Source organism: Solanum pennellii, chromosome 1 (genome assembly GCF_001406875.1).
Source record: "Solanum pennellii chromosome 1, SPENNV200".
In the NCBI taxonomy this organism is placed as follows: Eukaryota; Viridiplantae; Streptophyta; class Magnoliopsida; order Solanales; family Solanaceae; genus Solanum; species Solanum pennellii.
Window position 1 is genome coordinate 93,475,726 of NC_028637.1, and position 20,803 is coordinate 93,496,528.

The 20,803-nt window shown below is 30.5% G+C and overlaps 4 protein-coding genes across 4 annotated transcripts in view; 2 read left to right on the forward strand and 2 right to left on the reverse strand.

Moving 5' to 3' along the window:
* LOC107008328 (ras-related protein RABH1b) overlaps positions 1–4,122 on the reverse strand; it is a 7,118-nt gene extending 2,996 nt beyond the window's left edge. Inside the window, exons 1-4 of the mRNA XM_015207313.2 lie at positions 3,719–4,122; positions 2,462–2,532; positions 1,748–1,836; positions 1,493–1,604 (exon numbers count right to left, since the gene is read on the reverse strand). Of these exons, the coding sequence (XP_015062799.1) occupies positions 1,493–1,604; positions 1,748–1,836; positions 2,462–2,532; positions 3,719–3,835 (389 nt within the window). The 5' untranslated portion in view covers positions 3,836–4,122. The remainder of the gene's footprint in view (positions 1–1,492; positions 1,605–1,747; positions 1,837–2,461; positions 2,533–3,718) is intronic.
* A 2,900-nt stretch (positions 4,123–7,022) lies between these two features.
* On the forward strand, positions 7,023–10,522 carry LOC107028606 (acyl carrier protein 1, mitochondrial). The gene is made up of 2 exons (XM_015229778.2): positions 7,023–7,359; positions 10,077–10,522. The coding sequence occupies exons 1-2, from the start codon at positions 7,168–7,170 to the stop codon at positions 10,251–10,253; spliced, it is 369 nt and encodes a 122-aa protein (XP_015085264.1). The 5' UTR covers positions 7,023–7,167; the 3' UTR covers positions 10,254–10,522.
* A 2,365-nt stretch (positions 10,523–12,887) lies between these two features.
* On the forward strand, positions 12,888–13,905 carry LOC107025026 (putative invertase inhibitor). The gene is made up of 2 exons (XM_015225911.2): positions 12,888–12,967; positions 13,187–13,905. The coding sequence occupies exons 1-2, from the start codon at positions 12,888–12,890 to the stop codon at positions 13,755–13,757; spliced, it is 651 nt and encodes a 216-aa protein (XP_015081397.1). The 3' UTR covers positions 13,758–13,905.
* A 3,339-nt stretch (positions 13,906–17,244) lies between these two features.
* On the reverse strand, positions 17,245–17,861 carry LOC107029055 (putative invertase inhibitor). Its single transcript, XM_015230355.2, has one exon. It carries the CDS (start codon positions 17,844–17,846, stop codon positions 17,277–17,279), a length of 570 nt encoding a protein of 189 aa, XP_015085841.1. The 5' UTR covers positions 17,847–17,861; the 3' UTR covers positions 17,245–17,276.
* Positions 17,862–20,803: the final 2,942 nt, after the last annotated feature.

Genomic DNA, 20,803 nt, shown 5'->3' on the forward strand with positions numbered 1-20,803 from the left:
CACCCCGCTTAGTCAAAAGCTTCCTACTTCCCGATATAGCTCAATAAACTAAACCTATATCACTATTAAAGGATACATGTTGATAAAACTCATACAACAAAATGTAGACAAGTATAACAAAAACTAGCAAGTCAGTTCAGTCGCTATATTAACAAGTTTCAAGTATAGCAAGTCAGTTCAGTCGCTATATAACAAGTTTCAAGTATTTACAAATTAACTGAGGACGAGAACATTTATAAAAAGAAATCATAGCTCACTTCTGGATATTTACTTTGAGCTAGTTCTCTGATCAAAAAAACATCAAGACACTAAGCTTTCCTGTTCCACAATGTCAATTTCTATATCGATAGTCGTAGATTTAAGGGGAAAAAATGAATATCCAACCAAAAAGAACACACAGTTGTTGCATTCAACTAGGCTATGGGTAATGCAATAATAAGATATCTTCAAGTTTCCTGCAGATATAAGAGGGGTTTTCTTCCCTTGGCTTGATGACCAAGAACTTCAAACGCACGTGTTACTGTACAAGAATTACAACCTTAAGACACTAGAATTCAGAGCTAGCCATGACATTATCAAACTTAGATGCTTGCATTACATCCTAAATATCCAAAATAGACAAACTGCTTCAAACCTCTTGATGCCTAGAATCTACAACAAAAACTAGTCATTCGAACCCTTTAAATTTTTCCCCTCGCATATTTATCAAACTTCTTATACAAATTTTCAAAGCTTGCTTGAGGTACCTTCAAGCTTTGACAATTCAATTCAAGCATCAAAGAGCTAAGGAGTCCGTTCATCACCTATAGGATCTACCTTAAAGAGGGCACCACAAACAAAAAAGAACTCATCACTTAATATGTATTTATTTTTAATACTTTGTCATATATCACAGGGGTGGAGGACACCCTACATCGGAAAATTATACCATATATACAAGTAAAATTATAGATGAAGTGGTTAAATAACGTATTCTCTGGACACTCGTGACACAACATGTTGTAGCCTAGTGGTTTCAGGCGCCTTGAAAGAGCCAAGACACTCGAAATTAAAGTGGTCATGTGTTCGAATTTCAAAAGCAACAAATAATTTTCTCACATTTTAAAATTTTTAGTACACTCATTTGTCCAAACAAATCCTAGACACTCTTCTTGAAATTTCTGGCTCCACCACTGATGTATCAGTATTTTGAGTTTCCAGGTATTATCCTTAAATAAGATATGTATTTATATTTTTTTCTTCATTAGCATCTTTCTACGTTAAAGCCTCGCTTTATTTGCCCTTTGCACTTAAAGCTCCAACATACACAACTTTTTTCATGATTTGCTTTTGAAGACATTGTTCTAATATTGGTTGTGTTTTTAGCCCCTTCAGGAGCAAATGTTCTGGTATTTAGCAGAAAAGTTGCTAAAACATCAAAAAAGAAAGTCTCACTCACCCTCACGCCCTCCAAAAAGGAAAAGGAAAACGAGAATGAACAAGTTACTGCTACCTTTTCTCAACAAGATCAGTTTTGTTACCAACAAGGACAATAATAACGTCACTGCCCCTCTCAGTTCGGACCTCCTCAATCCACTTTGAAGTGTTTAAAAAGGACTGCCTGCCTGGAACCATCAAAGGAAAAAACAGTGTGTCAGTTCAGCAAGGGATATCTCGTCAAAGTAATTCATTTCCAAGCAAATATAGCCAGAAGCAAGGATAAGCGGGATAACCGGAAAAAACTGCACAAAATTGAAATGTGACATACTTGCAACATCATACACAATGACAGCAACAGAGGAGTCCCTAATATAGCTGGGAATGAGACTCCTAAATCTCTCTTGACCTGCAGTATCCCTGAAAGTGTATCACGAAAAGGCAAATTTTATAGTGCATGAAAATGCGAAATGAATACTAAATCCAGCATCAAATGACCAAACAAGAAGCCAGGCAACAGTTAAATGTTTTCCCAATAAGTGAAAACAAAAGAAAATCTTAATACTATGAACTGGTTTGAGGAGAATACTTTTGTCAGGCCAGGGCATTTTCATAATATGGCTAGAAGTTTGATAGCTACTATAAATCCAATTGGGAGGCATAAGGGAGAAACAGAACCTATCATTAAAAGGCTAGATAAGAAAAAAAAAACTATCCCCTTATTTTTCCTACGGAATACTGAAGCAAGAGCAATTATATCAGAAGCATCCACTAAGAAATCTATTTTAGCAAGATACTTAAACTTACCAATTGCCATCCTGATATATGTTAACACCCATAATCAAGAATAGCTGCATCACTTTTTCATTTTCATGAAAGAGAGTAACACAAGACATCACATTGTAGTGTTAATTGTGCTACCTCAAATAGATTGATGTAGTTACTCCTTAACAACATGGCACAAATGTAAGATGTTAAAAATGTTAAAACAGTCTTTATGATCAGAGCTCAATGAGACATTGTCTCATCAACAAGTATATCTTACCATAGCTGCAATCTTACTGTACGATCTTCCAGGTACATAGTCTTCGATAGGAAGTCAATACCAATTGTGGCCTGAAGAAGAAATTAAATATAATGAGGATGCTTGATAGAATATCTTCTATTTGAATAAATAAAAAAGTAAACCGGCTAAAATTTGAATAAGAAGAGAGAGTTGTTAGTTGAAATGGAAATACTTTACTAGAAGAGGGGAAGCAAGAACTAGAAAGTCTAGATTACATGCAGTTTCACAATCAAAAAGACATAAAAGAACCCTATCCCATCAAGGCATGGGAACTGAGGATTGATGAAATGATTGTCTAAAAGTCAGCAAATCACGAAAAAAGATAAAGCAAGTCATCTGTTAACTGCAAAGGTTAAGAGTGTAATAGGGTTCCAGGAAACAGTCGAAAGAAGAAGAATGTTACTGTCAGACCAAACAAGACACTCCGTCATAGTACAAGAAGGAAAGACACAGTTCAACCACAAAAAAAAAAGGAGAAAAGAAGTTGAGAATCTACAAGAAAAGATCTGGATCGATGTAGGCACAACTTAAAGCATTAAGTTCAGATATATAGTTTGTCGAGAGAAGAGAAGAAAAATATAGTTGGAAGGCTTAAGGATCCACAAGATGGATAAGAGAATATATTCTAACTATATTTTCGTGAGACTGTCCCAATGGGGAGCTAGATTTTCAAGCATGATTTGATGTAAATCATTCACATACATAACACACCACAAGTTCCTGTGGGTTCTCGTCAATAACGGGCAAGGAAGAGGACAAGAAGCTTTTCGGGTTATTTAGACAGTGAGGAAATACAGGATGATAAGCTACAACGTATGCCCATTTCTCTATCCCTCTGCTGAATTGTATCATAAAAGTGTCATTACTTCACATTATATGTGTTAACACTTCAGTTATTAAGGCAACCAACTTCCGGAGTGCAATCTACCCAATCAAAATTCCGCAAACAGAAAACTGACCTATAATGACTTAAAATCTGTATTACACTGTAAGCAAATCATATGAGCAACAATTCATTGCTGCAAACACCTTCCCTCAGTAAGAGCAAATTATACATACAGAGTGTCAATAACTGTGCTTTACAGATAAAGATCTTGAAAAATAAGTATTAAGTCTTTATGTAGCAAAATTAAATATGCTTACAACAAGAAGACGACAAATGTTAATTGAGAAACAGATCCGCATAAACAAAAGGTTATTGAATCACATGAATAATGAATTAGCAAAAGTGTATACCTGATAGGTGTTATCGAATTTATCATACATGAATCGCGTGATAATACTGGTCTTGCCGACAGATTGATCTCCTAAGAAAACGAGCTTGTACTTTGCGAGAGCCGAAACCGGAGCCATCTAATTGGATCTTTCGGTACGAGAAACTGAATCCAGTAAAAAAAAAAAAGAGAGATGGCGGATCCGATCAGGATTTTCCGACGGAGTACCAGGGATCTCGCCGGAAAATGATCACGGAGAGAGCAAAGGGGAGTGTGGATTCGTGGGCTTTAACGAGAAACAGAGAGGGGGAGAGTGGGTGTATTGGGAGGGTGCGGTGCGCGTGAGTAGTGTTTTTGAAGAGGTTTGGCGAAACACGGAGTCTGTATTCAGTAACATGGTTGCATTGTGGTGATTTGCTGGCTCTCAAAAAAATTTTAAAAAATTCCTTTTCGGTGTATTCATGTTCCTCTTTTACACATTTTGTATTTTTTTTTAAAAAAAAAAAACATATTTACCCTATAGTTCTTTTTTTTATTACTCAATTTTTGGCATATTTTTATTTTTCACAATAACTTTTATATTCTCACTCTTATTATTTTTAATTAAATGATATCAATATTTCCCTTTAAATTATAATTTTTTCTATACCATTCAACTTTATTTTTGTTAAATATATTTACGTAGACATTACGTAAGATCCAATATTAATCTCTATTGATTTTTTCTGACCGTTGGAATTTGTTGAATCAGCTTGCTAGCCTACATATATGATCATTCCTCATTGTCATATGAAACGATCTTCTCCTTTTACTGATATTGTTTGAACTTTGAAATTTTTTGATACAGTAAATTTGACTTCAATTTTCATGGTCACCCTAAAAACTTTTATCTTTCCTTTTTTACCCTTTACAATGGAATAATTTTTATAAAAAAAGATTGCATTTCAAAACTATTTTGTTGAGCATGTGATATAATATAAAAAGTTTGGCTTATTTATTTATTTTTCAAAATACGAGTGTGCTTTTTTAAAAGATTGTCCCTGTGTTGCTAACTCTTTTTTGTTATAAATATTTATCCGATAAGATTGGACCGAAAGAAAAATAGAAGTGTTAAAAAGAAAGAACACATATTATCAACAATAAAGGAACAATTCAAAGAGTATAATTATTCAAAATATTAAAATGAGTTTTATTTGAGTAATCTTGAAATATGTATTTCGATTAATTACAAATATATTATTACCTTTCAGAAAAATAGAAATACCATTTATGTATGAATAATTTTGAAGATTGAAACAAAAAAAGATTCACAAAGAGAGAAGTTGAAATCATTAATCCTCCTAAAATGTAAATTGGTAAAATAAAAACTCTTCTATGCAATTGATGTGACATATTTTCTTGTTAATTTATTTTTAAAACAATTATTTCATATAATTAGAAGGAAAAAAAGATAAATATATTTTGAACTATAGTAAATGTATGCATATATTCTCTGTCATATTTTTTGGGACATTGGTGCGCCTATTGTCCAAAAACTAGAGCATATATGTCATTCACTCTAACGGAAGATTAAAAACAAGCGCGTGTCACAACTTTTATCCGTCGATACGATATTTAATAATTGTCGAATTAATAAATAAGATTATGACATGTGTATGTTTGTTAATATAAATAATATAGATACTCTAGTTTTTTAACGACAGAAGCACTAATATTCCAAAAATATAACGAAAATTATCTACATATCATATACAATAATTCAAAGATATATTTATCCTTTTTCCTTAATTAAAAATATTTTAACTTTTGAATTCTCAATCGATTAACTACACAAATATGTAATTAGGGATGTGCACTATTTGAATTAAACCGAAAAAATAAACCAAATCAAAGAGAATTCTAATTTGGATTGATTTTTTGGATTCTTGGTTTGATTTTGGATTTATATTTATTTTGTTTGATTTTTTAGTTCGGTTCCGAATTTAGAAAAATGAAAACCAGAAAATCAAATTATATATATATATATATATATATATATAAGAAAAGACATCGTTAAAGTTGTCCCGTTTTTGTATAAAGACACTTTAACTTTCAAAGTGTCCTGTCACCGACAGAACTATTCAATATCTTTGTGAATGGGTCATTTTGACCCATTCCTTAGTCTATGTAATCGTGTGTGTTGCTCACTCGCTATGACAGAATTCAACCCCATCGACTCTATTCTTTGAAGAAAAGTTATCTTCTCCTTTGGGATGGGCCGGGCTTGTTGTTGTTCAGAGTGGACGAGCGAACATATTTGACGGGAAGATATCAGTGCTTTCAGGAAAAGAAGGAGGAAGAAGTGTGGATTTGCACGTGATTTTGTCACCGGAAACAATGGAAGGCTTGGAGTCTGATCCTGAATTTATGCAGTTTGTTATTGGATATTGAACTTTTTTTTAAAAAAACATAGTAGCTTTTGCTTTTCGTGATCTTACTCAATTTGTATTTGTTGTGATTAATGTAGTTGAGTTTAACCTTTGTTGAATTGGAGTAAGGAATGGATAATCAATGGAAAGTCTCCCTTTTCTTCCAACCAAGGAAAATAACGGGACAATCCTAATTGCAAAGTAGAGTGATTTCAATACTCAAATGATCATTCAACTATTCTATTTTAATGATTAAAGACATTTTGATGATGAAGTCATCAAATCAACGTTGATTTTGCTATGGAAAAAAATCACGAAATCAAAAAATTAGGGCTACCAACTACTATTTTGGATTTAAATTTGGGGAAGATGACATAAATTAATCAAATAATTAATAATAAAGAAAAAAATAACACGTGACATGTTTAAATTGGTCCATGACAGTGAAAACACTGCATAACGCGCCTCATGTGCGTGGTAACAACCTAGACGAGGAAATGAGTCAAAATGATCCATTTACAAAGATATTAAATAGTTCAATGGGGTGATAGGACACTTTGAAAGTTAAGGTGTCTTTATACAAATATGGGACAAATTTGGTGTCTTTATGTCTTTTCTCATATATATATATATATAACTTGCAAATATAACTTTGTTATGTTTTTAATTAGTGACATAACTGATTGACCAAACTGTAAAAATCGTAATCAAAAAGAAAAAAATCAAACCAAATCAAATTTATTTTGGTTCAAATTGAATTACACTTCTTCAAAAATAAAAACCAAAACTTAAATCGAATAGTATAAAATCGAACCAAAAAACCAAATAGACACCCTAATAAAGTTTTTTTGTTTTACCAAGTCAAATATAAGCAAAACCAAAAACCCTTCTATTTTTATTTTTTTCAGTAAGTACTTGTGAACCGGGGGGGCTCACTATTCCGGTCCAAGGGATCACGATGTAAAATACCAAATTAATCCTCAAACCTCAGTCTAATTCAACACTTTTTTCCAGTCGCAATAAGCTAAACAGAAGAGGGATAACAAAGAAAACGAGAACAACAATGGCGTCGGCGTTGAGATCTGCTATACTCCGACACATCCGGATTCCGGCAACCCAAGCTCTATCGGCAAATGGATCGAGGCTAACCGCTGTCAGATTGATGTCGTCGCACGATGACCATATCACCAAAGATGAAGTCATCAAGAGAGTCCTTGATGTCGTCAAGTGCTTCCCTAAAGTCGACCCTTCCAAGGTCTTTTTTCCTCTCTTTTATTTTGATTTATTTTATATACACATTTGACGAATCGAATTAGATCTGAAAAATCCGTCTGCAAGTTCAATCAATGGTCTATTTGTATCTTAGATAGCTGTTTATTGGTCTAATTACTTGGCCGATAGGTGCTCAGCTCTGGTTGGACATATATGATATTCACTGGTAAATTGATTGGTATTTAGGGTTTCGTTTAGCAATAGGCTTCTTTTTGAGCTTTGAGAATCCGTGAAAATAGGTACTATATGTTTTTCAAAATGATATGGGTATCTTTTTACTGGACATGAAACAAAGTGAAATATATTTAGTGTTATGAAATGGTATGGTTACCTATTTAACGCCCAAAAAGGAAGATTATATAGGCATTGGCTTATGGAAATAACAACAACATCAATCCGAAGGTAATCGGGTCACCTATATGATTAAACACTGTCATGTTATCAAATTATATAGCTATTATCTCCTAGCACAGCACAAGAATAAGAGGAGAATATTAAAAGAAAATATTGGTGTCCATTGCAATTTTAGTGTAACATTGTCACTCAAAAAGCTTAATTGTGTGATCTTTGTCTGAGCAGATTGCGAATGGAACTAGAAGTTGATCCTCTTTCTTATTTTTCTAGTTTCTTGTAAGGTTGGATGTCAAATGTTAGTCGTAGCTCTAAGCGACTTTGAGACTGGAAAACAAGTAAACGAGAAATTTCTCATCCGCTGAATGCTATGTTCTGAACTTAAACTTAATAATTATTTACTTTTCATGAATTCCAATCGAACTTGGTGTAATTTGATTCAGTAGAAGAGAACTCATCTACCTATTAGATGATCTTTGCTCTAAAGTGTTAGGTTATGAGACCTTTCGCTGCCCCCTTTTTTTTAAAAAAAAATATACGTCAATTAATTGGTTTAATGAACGAAAACAAGGGAATATAGGTTTATAACTTTAAAAAGGTAGAATTTAGAATAGAGGATGCACATAATTTCATAGTATCACCAACCAGGAAAGCTTCCACACAGAAGTTTTTGTTTAGTATATTTAAGATTAAATTTGGGAACAAATTGTAGAGAACGGGAAATATTTTGGGTCACAATGGACTATAATTTTGTTCATTGAAGTTTGTTCCATTAGGAAATATTAATCTGAAAGATGAATAAGATGCTTTTAGAGTTCTATTGCAAGATGTATTGGGTGGTAAGTGTCTGTCAAGGACTCCAAAATTAGGTCCAGGAATGTTTCAGCAGGCACTTATGCCTCAATGACGTGATATCAAAATTTATTCTACTACTTTCTTTGCTTGTCGAGCTTGTTACTTACTGGAAATTGCTTTTGCTGGCCCTCATTTCGCCTTCACATGATGAACAATGTCAAGTTGGTTCTGTAGAATTGCAACCTGGGTTTGCCAGCTGTTTTGTAGCTTTGTTGGGTGTTTGTCAGTGATAATGCATATATCTTGTTCAGAATACGACTTACCTTTTGAGACTTTTGCTTTCGCATCTCTGATCTCCATAACCGTTTTGAAGTTCCCTTAAAACAATTCAAGATTTAGTATCTTTAGAGCTCCATGCCTGGGATAAAGAGTTTGCTAATGTGATCTATGTGGTGAGAAGCTATTGACCTCTTTCGTCATCATTGTGTGACTGATCTTTGGCGAGATAAAAGATATGAGAGGGAGTCATGGGAGTGCAAGGGATGGGTTTGGCAGATTGGTAATATAGGGGTGAGAGTGGAGAAGTGCGGCAAATGTGCAGGTTCAATGCAAATGACCTCTCTCTCTCTCTCTCTCTCTCGGTAGAAGGGTCTTCTTCTTGTAAGACAAAAGTAGAAAAAAAACTAACTATTACCATATATTTCTTCATATTCTAAGCTAAAAAGAATAGATAAGGTTTTTTTTCCTGTTACCAAAAGAGCATCAACTTTGACACAGTAGTATCCTAATCACTGTTATAAGTTACTCGGTCTGCATAAGAATCCAGCTAGTGTTGGGCATAGTGCCTTAACCTACAGTTGCTAGATCCTAAATGTTAATATGACATTTTTTGTATATATTTTGGATTTCATAGGTCTGGAAACTTTATGAGTATTCATGAAACAATTGCTTAAGATTGATGGAGTGTATATCCTGTAGAAAAGAGAGAACAAATAGCAATTTGCTAAGGGAATGCATCCTTTCTGGAAAGAACTTGCTTGTACGACACAAATTTGACATGTTTACTACAGTATGAATTGCCTTGGACTTCTTATGTACGGCCGTCTTAAGTATGTGCCGACAGGTGTTCCGTTTAGGTGTTTGCAGTTCTTCTTGTACCATCCTTTAAGTGTGATAATGGATTACGCAAAATAGTTAGGTTTACCTGCAAGCTTTTGGAGTAGATAAAGAGAGTAGGATGATGTAATTTCTTCTTCTTGTTTTTAAAAAAAAAGAGAGAGTGATGTGCCAGAAGACAACTGAGCCAATCAGAATGGAGGTTGAGAATTTGATTATGGTGAAATCCACCCCCATCTCACCTTAAAACAAAACTGCAACTCTTTCTCTATCGCTAGTTGGTGTTGTCACAGAAACAGTTCTCAGAAGAGATGATATTCTGTTGGTGGCGTTTGTTTGACTCAATTGATTCGATGCTATGTGAAATATGTCTTTCCATCTTTCCTTTGTTTGGACAGTCATTATGTGTTTTATGGTTAACGGTAATCTTTCATACAGGTGACCCCTGAAGTCCACTTTGAGAAGGATTTGGGCTTAGACAGCTTAGATATGGTAGAGATTGTAATGGCTCTGGAGGAAGAGTTCAAACTGGAGATTCCAGACAAGGAAGCTGTGAGGATAGAGTCATGCGAACAGGCTATTGAGTATGTTTATAATCATCCAATGTCGAGTTAAACTCGGTACACCACATTGTTAGTTTGAATTTGTTCATCAAAATCGAAGGTACACTTGCCCCTTGTCATTTGACTAGTTTCAAGGTTGTAGAATTCTGTGATCCTCTTTGGGTTTTGGAGAGGCAATAATCAGACTCTTATAAAGACAAGTCGCGCAAGCTTTTCAGTGAAAGAACATATCATCCTTTGTTGCTTTCCTTGAAAACACGAACTTAAGTGTTCATTTTGTTGCTGTCTTTCCTCTTTAAAATATTTTATTTTTACATGCTACAATATTTCAAGCTTGCTTCCAGTGCACTGATTTCAAGAATCTATCCAGGTTACCTGTTGAGGTGATGGTAACACTGAAATTTCTCCGGCTCATTATGAGTGTAAGCACGACCCGTAAATGAGCAGTCGAGTCGATCAAAAATGAGTTAAATAAAAATAAATTAAATACTCGACTCATATGGATAAAAACGAGTTTCTTGGGTATCCATATTTAATTTTCAAGACGAAATCGATGAAAGGAAAAAGACGAGCTAAGAGACTAATTAAAGGGAACAAGCCAGCTGACAATTAGGCTGTGCCATAAATAAATTTAGGCCTCTTTCGACTTTTATCCATCTTCAATCCAAACACCAAATTTTATAAGTACTATTTTTGATTTAATCAAATTCTAATTCACTGCATTAAATTTTATACGAAAAGAATTATTTATCTCCCTCTTCATTATTATACTATTGTTTCTTATTTCATTTATAGTTTCTTATATATATATTTCATAAAACAAATTTTTTCTAAAACATTCACCATATATAATTCATGTCATTTCCTTTTATAATCATTTGATAAAAAATTATTATGTGACATAATTTTCTAAATAATATAATTGCTAGCAAATATTATATTATACATAATAATGGATAATACGAATAAAAGTGAAATCTTATTGAAATACAATTAAATAAATGTTACATAATTGAAAAAATTATTTTAAATTCTACATAAATATTCAACTTTCAAGATCAGTACGATGCTCTCATAATGCTCCATTAATGCATTATGTAGTTCAAAATGAGTTATTTTGTCCTTTATTTTTTATATCGATCTATCTATTGTCATTTCTATTGTCGGAGTTGACCTTCTGACACATCTTAAATTTAATTTTTAAAAGAAGTCATATATTTAAAAATTAATTTTTTTTAAATATAAATTTTATATCTAAAATTAATATTATAAAAATATTACATAAAATAATTAAACATACAAAATATTTAATTAAAGCATATCTTTTATATAATATTTAATTAAAAATTTTGTATGATAAAATAATATTAAAATATTGAATAAGTGAATTGATGTGATGAATAGTGTTACACTAAATTTGGTATAACATTATTCACACTCCAAATTTGATATAAAAATTGGTGAATTATAGTTCAAAACACCAAATTAATATAGATTTGATGTAAAATTTGGTGTTTGGATCGGAAATGATCTAAAGCAACACCTGTTTTTCTTCTGTAATTTAAAAGTATATTTTTGTACATACTTATCCATAGTATCATATTATCTGTTTCAATTTTTATGTTACTTGTTTTTTTTCTGTTATTTAATATGTAAAAAATCTTTAAAAATTCAATGTTTTACCTTAATCAATCTATATCTGATTAAAGTATAGATCATGATTCATGTGATCCTTGATAAATTATCAAGCCATTTATCCTCGTGACAAAATTGAATATTTTTATTCTATTAATTAAATTAACCAAAAGTATTACAACCAAATGAACTTGACGTTTTCTCTATGGTTTATGCCTTGCCATCTTATTTATTTTTCTTTCTGTCTTATGAATATAATCAGTGCAACTTCAATTTTTAGGTAATTTGTTGCTTCCCTCTTCAATTTTTGACTATGATTAGATGTTTTCACCTCGATTGTGTTTTGATTTTAATTTTTTTATTTAGTTTTATATATATGGGACGGTTAATATTTATTGTGATAATTTCAATTTTATATATATTTTGATGATTTTAGTTTTATGTATATTGTGATAATTTTCTATGGTTTCATCTAATCCCCCAATTAATAATAGTTTCTATGTCAAGTTTAATGTGCTTGTGATTCTATGGCTATAGATATGTTTGTGGGCTACTATACACGGGTAGAATACTTTACGTTGTTGTCATCAGATCTTCTCAACTCTGCTTTTTCTATTTCTCTATATACTAGCTTCTTAATTTTTTTTGGAAAAAAGGGTTAAAAATATCTCTTAATTTTGTTTTATTGTTTAACTATATTCTTACCGTTAAAATAAAGTTATTTTTGCCCCTATCGTTATTAATTTCAGCATATATACCCCTCATTTGACGGAAAGTCCTAAATTAATTCGATTTCAATTGGAAGTGTTCTTTGTGAATTCTCAAACTTTGGCTTTGGATATTTTTCATACGACTTAATAGCTCCAAGCCTCCAAGCAATTTTACATGGTATCTACTCCTAATTGTGCTTGATCATATATTTCTTGGAAAGCGATAGGGTGTGGTTGAGGGGGTAATTGTGCATTATCCTTAAATTTTAACTTAGGATCAATGATATTCAGAAATTAACTTTTGATAGCAACATTACTTTTTTGTTTTTCAACCATCCAACATGGTTCGTTCTCCCCACTCTGGAATAGGGATGGCAATAGGGAGATGTAAGGTAGAGGCGATACAAATTGCGTTTAACCCGTAAAATTTTTAATAATGAAAATCCAAATTATAAATAGAAAGTCTACCAAACATTAAAAAAAAAAACACTGAATTATGGGAAGGATGGATGTCCATAACTTAATTAACTTGAACAAATTAAGTTAATTATATTTTCATAAGCTAACAAGATCACCCTTATACTTTCCCATGCTCTATTTCTTCCCCTTCAAAACTATAAATATATATAACAAATTAAAGTTCATGTCAAAAACATGAAGCATTTTTCCTCTTTCTCTCTTTATTTAACCTAACATTCTATGGCTCAACAGCCCAGAATTTAATCCAAACAACTTGCCAATCATTATCCAAAAATGGTACAAGTTTTAAGTATGATTTTTGCACTTCATCTCTACAAGCTGCTCCGGCGAGTCAACGTGCTACTCTCCCTGGCATTGGAACGACTTCAATTAGGTTAATTCAATACAATGTTACTGATACGATGAGTCACGTTAAGATGCTACTATTGAAGGATAAGAAATTGGATTCTCATAATACGAGTTGCTTGAAGGCTTGTTTAGAGGTTTATTCTAACGCGATCGCAAGTATCAAGCATGCTACGAAGAGTTATAATACGAAGCAATATTACGATGCGAATATACAAATAAGTGCAATTATAGCTGACGCTACGACATGTGAAGATGGGTTTATGGAGATACAAGGTGGTGTCTCACCGTTAACTAAGAGAAATGATAATACTATTCAATTATCTTCAATTGCACTTTCTGTTGTGAACTTTATGTTTTACAATAGATCAATGGAATTAAATTAAGACGTTAATGTCATATGTATAATATGATCTTTGAATTACAACACTTTATGTATTTTGATTGAGTTGGATCTGATGGGAACCCAAACATTTGTTAGTTACCAATTCGAGTATGTTTGTGGTGCAATTCTAGGTTGTTTATTTCGTAATAGTTTCTCTTTCGACCTCAAAATAAGTTGTGTAATATTATTATATATCGTTTATAATCCTCACCTCCTCACATTGCTAGTCGATTTAATTATGAAACGTTCAAAAAATCTGATTAAATGTAAGGTTGAAAAAATTGCTTTTTCTTTAAGCGAGAGAGAAGCAGAGCGTGGTGCTTTTGCTCTAAAAGGGTTCAAATTTCCACCCATATCAGCTCGATCTATTTATTTAGCGTCTTACGTGTATCATGATGCCATATAAGACTCGTATGTTTATTTATTCAACTTTATACAAGTTTAAGTGTCTACTTATGCATATTCAAAATTGAAGAATATAAATTTTAAATTAAAACAAGTTAAATGGCATATTTATTTATTATATCATTGAAAAGTGTTAAAACTTATTTGAGATGTAAAAAATAATTTTGCAAAATTAGAATTTAAAAAAATGACATGTATAAACCTTTTTTTTAACGACGAAAGAGATAAATAAGTCTCTCTAAAAGCACGATGACATATTTAAGACTTTTTTTATTAATTAAATCATTGATACAAATAGTATGTATAGTTTGGTATACCGAAAATAATGGGCAAATAATTTACTGTTGCGGAATAAAAGGTCAATAAGCTAGGGAGTAGGAAGTAGATGTAGAAAGTTTCCACTACTTTATCTAACTAAGATTTTGTTTGTTCTGATAATTTTATTCGTTGCATCATATTTTAAATTAAATTATATCAAAATTCTCTTTAATCTATTTAAATAAACATAAATAAATACACGAAGAAATTGTAATATTAATGATATTTTTTCCTTGACCAATTCATCCATTATTAATTCTTAAGAGAAAGTGCCATCGCAGATAATTGAAAAGTATTTTCATTTAACTTTGTTAATGGTGACACAACACCATCTTTATCCTTAGAACTTATTTGTATATTCACATCATAATATTTCTTAGAATCATAACTCTTCTGAATAAGCTCCAAAACAATCACTCAAGCAACTCTTAACATAAGGATCCAATTTGTTAATGCTTTATTTTACAGTCAGATCCGCTTGTCAAGACACTTGAAAGAAAATCAAGGAGATGGAAATTGAAAATGTAAGGTTCAAGGAAAATATTGTATGGAAACTAGGGGTGTGCATTCGGTTTTTCGGTTCGGTTTTATACTATTCGGTTTAGATTTTCGGTTTTTGGTTTCGAAGAAGTGTAACCCAATCCAAACCAAAATAAATTCGATTTGATTTGGGTTTTTTCTTTTTGGTTTGGATTTTTTCGATTTGATTTATCAGTTATGTCAATAATTAGAAACCTAACAAAATTATTTGCAATTTAAAAAATTATTAATATATATATATATAATACAATACTTAAAAGTATATCAACTATAGATGTTCAAACATAAGAAAATAAACTAAATCATAATGAAAATAACTAAAAAGGGACAAAAATGGTTAACTCCAACTTAATATATATATATATATATATAATTCATTTTTTTTGGTTTTTCGATTTTCATTTTTCTAAAATCGAAATCAAACCAAAAAACCAAACAAAGTAAATTATAAATTCAAAACCAAACCAAGAATCCAAAAAACCAATCCAAATTAGAATTCGATTTGATTTGATTTGTTTCAAAACCAAACCAAGAATCCAAAAAACCAATCCAAATTAGAATTCGATTTGATTTGATTTGATTTTTCGGTTTAACCCAAATAGTGCACACCCCTAATGGAAACAAATATTTTAGCATTTTCAGTATTAAATGGAGTAAAAACTTTGTGTTATATATTTATTTGATTCTTTACTAGTTTATCCGTTTTCATTCATACAACTTATATTTTTTTTAGTTAATATAAAAAAGAATAACATGTTTCTGTATTTAGTATCAATTAAATTTTTTAAATGTTCATTTTATATAATCACGTAAATATATACACTCGCTTATTTTATTTTATAAATTTTAAAAATCTTTTTTTCCATAAACTCATATCAAGTCAAACTAACTCATAAATTGAAACAGGTAGAATATAATGTCATTTATTCCCTCCACGTGCATTCGAATATATACTGTATGCTTATCTTAAAAGTTAAAAACCTTACGTTCAAAATATATATGTATGTGTAAAAAGTTCGATTCTTTCCCAATGATTGATTTTATTGGAAACCTTATAACATGGAATATAATTTGCCTTTAGAAAAAGTTAGTTGAGAGACTCTAAGAAAATAAACAAATTAAATGTCAAGAAGATATGGTGAGCCTTTAATTTGTTAGGAAAGTTACTACACACATATCATCATCATGACTTTCTAACAGTTAGTTACATGTAATATTTAATTTTGTGCCCATTATTTTTGAAGTTGTGAAGCTATTATATACTTTTTTTTAATTAATTATAAGACGGAATATGGGTCAGATTTGGTGTGTTTTGAAATTATTTTCTACAAATTTTGTCCACCTATAATTATTATTATTTCAACTACTTGTCTTTACATTTAACGTTTTTTCTAAGAGATATTATTGAAGATTACAAATATTTCTATTTAACAGCTACTTACCAAAGTTATAATAGTTAAGTATATTTGGAATGTGCCAATTTTTGGTTAGGCACACCTAGCGGCCTAAATTAAGCCTCATGAGTGCAAATTTCGTATTTTTCGGTTTCAATTTGTTTTTCTTTTTATTTATTTAAAAGAAAATGTCTTTTTTCTTTTTCAATAATTTTTTAATTTTAATTTTTATAAATTTAAGATTATAAAATTAAAAAATATTTAGGTATATTTGAGTATCCTAAAATTTTTACTATAAGATTCAAATTAAAATAGAATAAACAGATCAAAACGAAAGAAGTATACAACAGTATGATGCCTAGAAATTAGTGATTAGTCAATCACTGCCTATACTTTTTTTAGAAAAAAATAAATTCATATCTACATTTAAATTTGACGCTCTATTATTGATGAAAATTCATATCACCAAAATTGAAGCATGTCTAAAGAAATGCTTTCAGTAACAAACATAATACCGGTGACAAATAGGAACATCTAAGCGCTTGTTTGGTACACGAAGGATAAAGAATAACTAATTTCGGGATAATTACTTTTATCTGAGGTATAGTTGGGATACCAATTGTATTTTATATCATAGTTTAATGTGTAATATCTAATTCTTAGGTGGGTGTGAGGAGCAATACTTTAAAACAAAGGAAAATAAATAAATTTACCAAGGTTAGCTAACTGTATTTTCCAAATTAAACTAAAGGTAAAAATCTATATATATTCAATTAGTAAAGAAGTTCAAGCAAAGACTAAAAAACAAAACACTAAAAATTAAAAATGAAGTAATAAAAATTAAAATACATGAATATCAACATTTATCCATTAGTATTATTATTATTATTATTCTTAATAAGATTCATAAGAGAAAGTGCCATCGCAGATAATTGAAAAGTATTTTCATTTAACTTTGTTAACGGTGACACAACACCATCTTTGTCCTTAAATCCATCTTCACATGTTGTAGCGGCATCCATAACCGAACTTATTTGTATATTCGCATCATAATATTTCTTCGAATTATAACTCTTCATAGCAAGCTTGATAGATGGAATCGCGTCTGTATAAAGCTCCAAACAATCACTCAAGCAACTCTTAACATAAGGATCCAATTTTTTGTCCTTCAATAATATCTTAACGTGACACCTCGTGTCAGTAACATTATATCGAATTAATCTAATCGAAATCATACCAAGGCCACGGAGAGTAGCACATTGACTCGCAGGAGCAGCTTGTAGAGATGAAGTGCAAAAGCCATACTTAATATTTGGATCATCATTTGAACATGATTTACAAGTGTTTTGGATTAAATTTTGGCCTTTTGAGCCATGGAAAAGTAAGGAGAGGAATAGGGAAAGAGTAAGGAAGAGAGAGAAAAGAGGCTTCATTTTTGTTGTTGTTAGGTTATGACATGTATTTTCTTGTTAAAGGGGTATATATTATAGTTTTTAAGGGGGAAAAATAGACTATAGCAAACTATAAGGGTGTCAAAATAGGTTTATATGAAACATGACTAGTAAAGTTTGGATTAAGTTAATATTTAACCCTAATATTATTACCTCAACACATTTTGATTCGTTTAATTCAGACTTCAGTTCAACTTTGGGCTAAATTAACCTATGAAAAACTTCGTCAAGACATAGGTAAGAAAAAAAAAGGAAAATACACAAGTATCCCCAACCTATATCCGAAATCTCAGAGACACATTTATACTATACTAAAGTTTTATTACTCTCTGAACTTATTTTATAAATAATTTTCTACTCCTTTTCAGCCTACGTGACACTATTTTGTGGGCCCAGCGCGTGTTGACAATTTTTTCAAGCTAGTGCCACATAGGCTAAAAAGGGATAGAAAATTATTCATAAAATAAGTTTAGGAGGGTAATATAACCTTAATATAGTATAAATGTGTCTCTGGAAATTCGGACATAGATTAAGGGGTACTTGTGCATTTTCGAAAAAAAAAAGTGTTACTTAGTATAAGTTAGACAAGTTGAGCTACGGTGTATTGTTTATCTCAGCTCAAGTAATATTTGAATAAATTAATGACTTCAATATTTTTTAATTTAACTCATTTTTTATTTATTCAAATTTAATTTAATTCGTTCATTTGATACCATTATTATAAGTTTTTTTTTGTTTGTTTATAGAGTAATGGAGAAGGGTGTGATTTATTTATGGAATAACCGGCTCATCATGATTTTGTTCTTAATTGACGTTTAATTTTATGGCTTAGTCATAAGATATTGTTCTATAAATTTGTTGCAATCTTAAGCTGTTGAGAAGTCATTTTCTCTTGATAAACTCTTAATGAAGCCCAAAACTTATTTTATTTGTCACATTCTATTCATTATATATAACTTTAATGGAAATGTTAATTCCACACGTCATTTATATATTTGTATATACTAGTTTAATTTTAGCAACAAAAAAACAAAACAAAAGAGTACTAGTAACTTGGCTTTGTGGTCCTTGTAAATGAGGCGTAATTGATGGTGTCCATCTCCCTACTTTTATCTTTAGCTATTTGTTATTTTCATTCGAATTGAGGCGTAATTAATGGTATTATCCATCTCCATGCTTTATCTTTGTCTATTGTTTATTTTAATTCGATATTATCATATCACTGAAGTCTACTAGTGAATTTACTTGTTAAGGCACTTGAAGAATTTATTTTCATTTTCTTACAACTTTTTTAGTGAAGTGTTGAATAATTTTGAATCAAATAAAGACGGGGAATTAAAAGATGGTAACTGGAGTATAAGATTAGGAAAATTCTTGGATGAAAGAGACCTTTTAATCATTTAATTCGATGTTGGAAATATACTTGTGATATATGTATGCTTGCCTTGGGACCAACACACACTATATGACAAAAATGATTATATTAATTGCCGCTAAATATTATTTTTAGCGGCAATATATGTCCCTAAAGTCTTTTAGCGACATTGGTTTTAATAACATTTAACTAATGTCGATAAAAACTTTAGCACTTTTTATTAATGTCTGCCGCTTAAAGTTAATTTTTATTATAATGTACATGGGTGAATCTCCATATATTAGAATATTGATGAAGGTTATCAAAAATTCAGTATTTATATTAAATCTTTTATCAAATATATAAGAAATAAGTTGAAAATTCAATAATCAAACAATCGCTTGATATGGTAGTGAAAAAAGTGCTTTTAACCTTTTAGTTGAGAGTTCAATTCTCCATAGACCCAAAAAAAAAAAAACTAATAATAATCTTCTTTAATAAATTTAGAATTATTGGAAACTCATAAAACATTAAATTCTCAAACGTTAAGGGGTCGATTCTCTCCTAATATAATATCTTAACCTTAACTTAAATATAATTTGTATTTAGAAAAAGTTTGTTGAGAAACAAACTCTATATTAGCAAATTGTCAATAATATATGGTCTCTTTGTTAGGATAAACTACTACACATCATCATGACTTGCTAGTTGCATTGAAATTTTTATGCACCATACATTTGAAGTTGTCACCTTTTTATTAGTCATGTCTTCTTATTTTGGTGAATATAGTAAGAGCCTCTATCCAGATAAATAAATTTTATTTTTCATGAATTTACAAGTATGAACTCAAACAAAATAGAAGATGAGACAAATTTAAAAGCCCATTCGAACTGATTAATTAAAAGTACATAAAAATATAAGTCGCTTAAAAACATTTTCAGATATTAAAGTTTAATTTTATTAGTAAGTGATTAGATGTTTAATAAAAAATGTTAAAACTTAATATAAACAATTGTGTATTTAGTATCAAACACATGCATATGATTAATTTATAATCACGTGTGATGTTATCAAACATATACATAAGTCAAATTATTCTTATAAACTATGTTAATCAATTTATAAATTTAGCCAAACATTCCCTAAAATTTTCTATTACCATTTATTGGAAAAGAAGATGCAAAAGTAAATGGCCTATGAGCCACTCTTATCTAGGTTAAAAAGGATCTAATTCCTAATCACATATAGGACATATCTTTACTTTTTTCAAAAGCCTTTTCTTTTTTAATCATAGATGTGTTTTTATCGAATATTGTATTCTATCATGATTTAAGGAATTAACGAATAATTTTTATTCATCTTATGAATAAATTATATAATTGGTCTGTATACAGTCTTAATTTATTCCGGAAAAAAGTACTTTGGAATTGTATATTAACTTAAATAACTTTCTAGTTGGGTTGAACATTCTATTCAACCAGTTACACCAAAAGTATCTTTATTTCACATTTAGAATTATCTTGAATTTAATTATAATAGCTATATATATATATATATATATATATATATATATATATATATATAT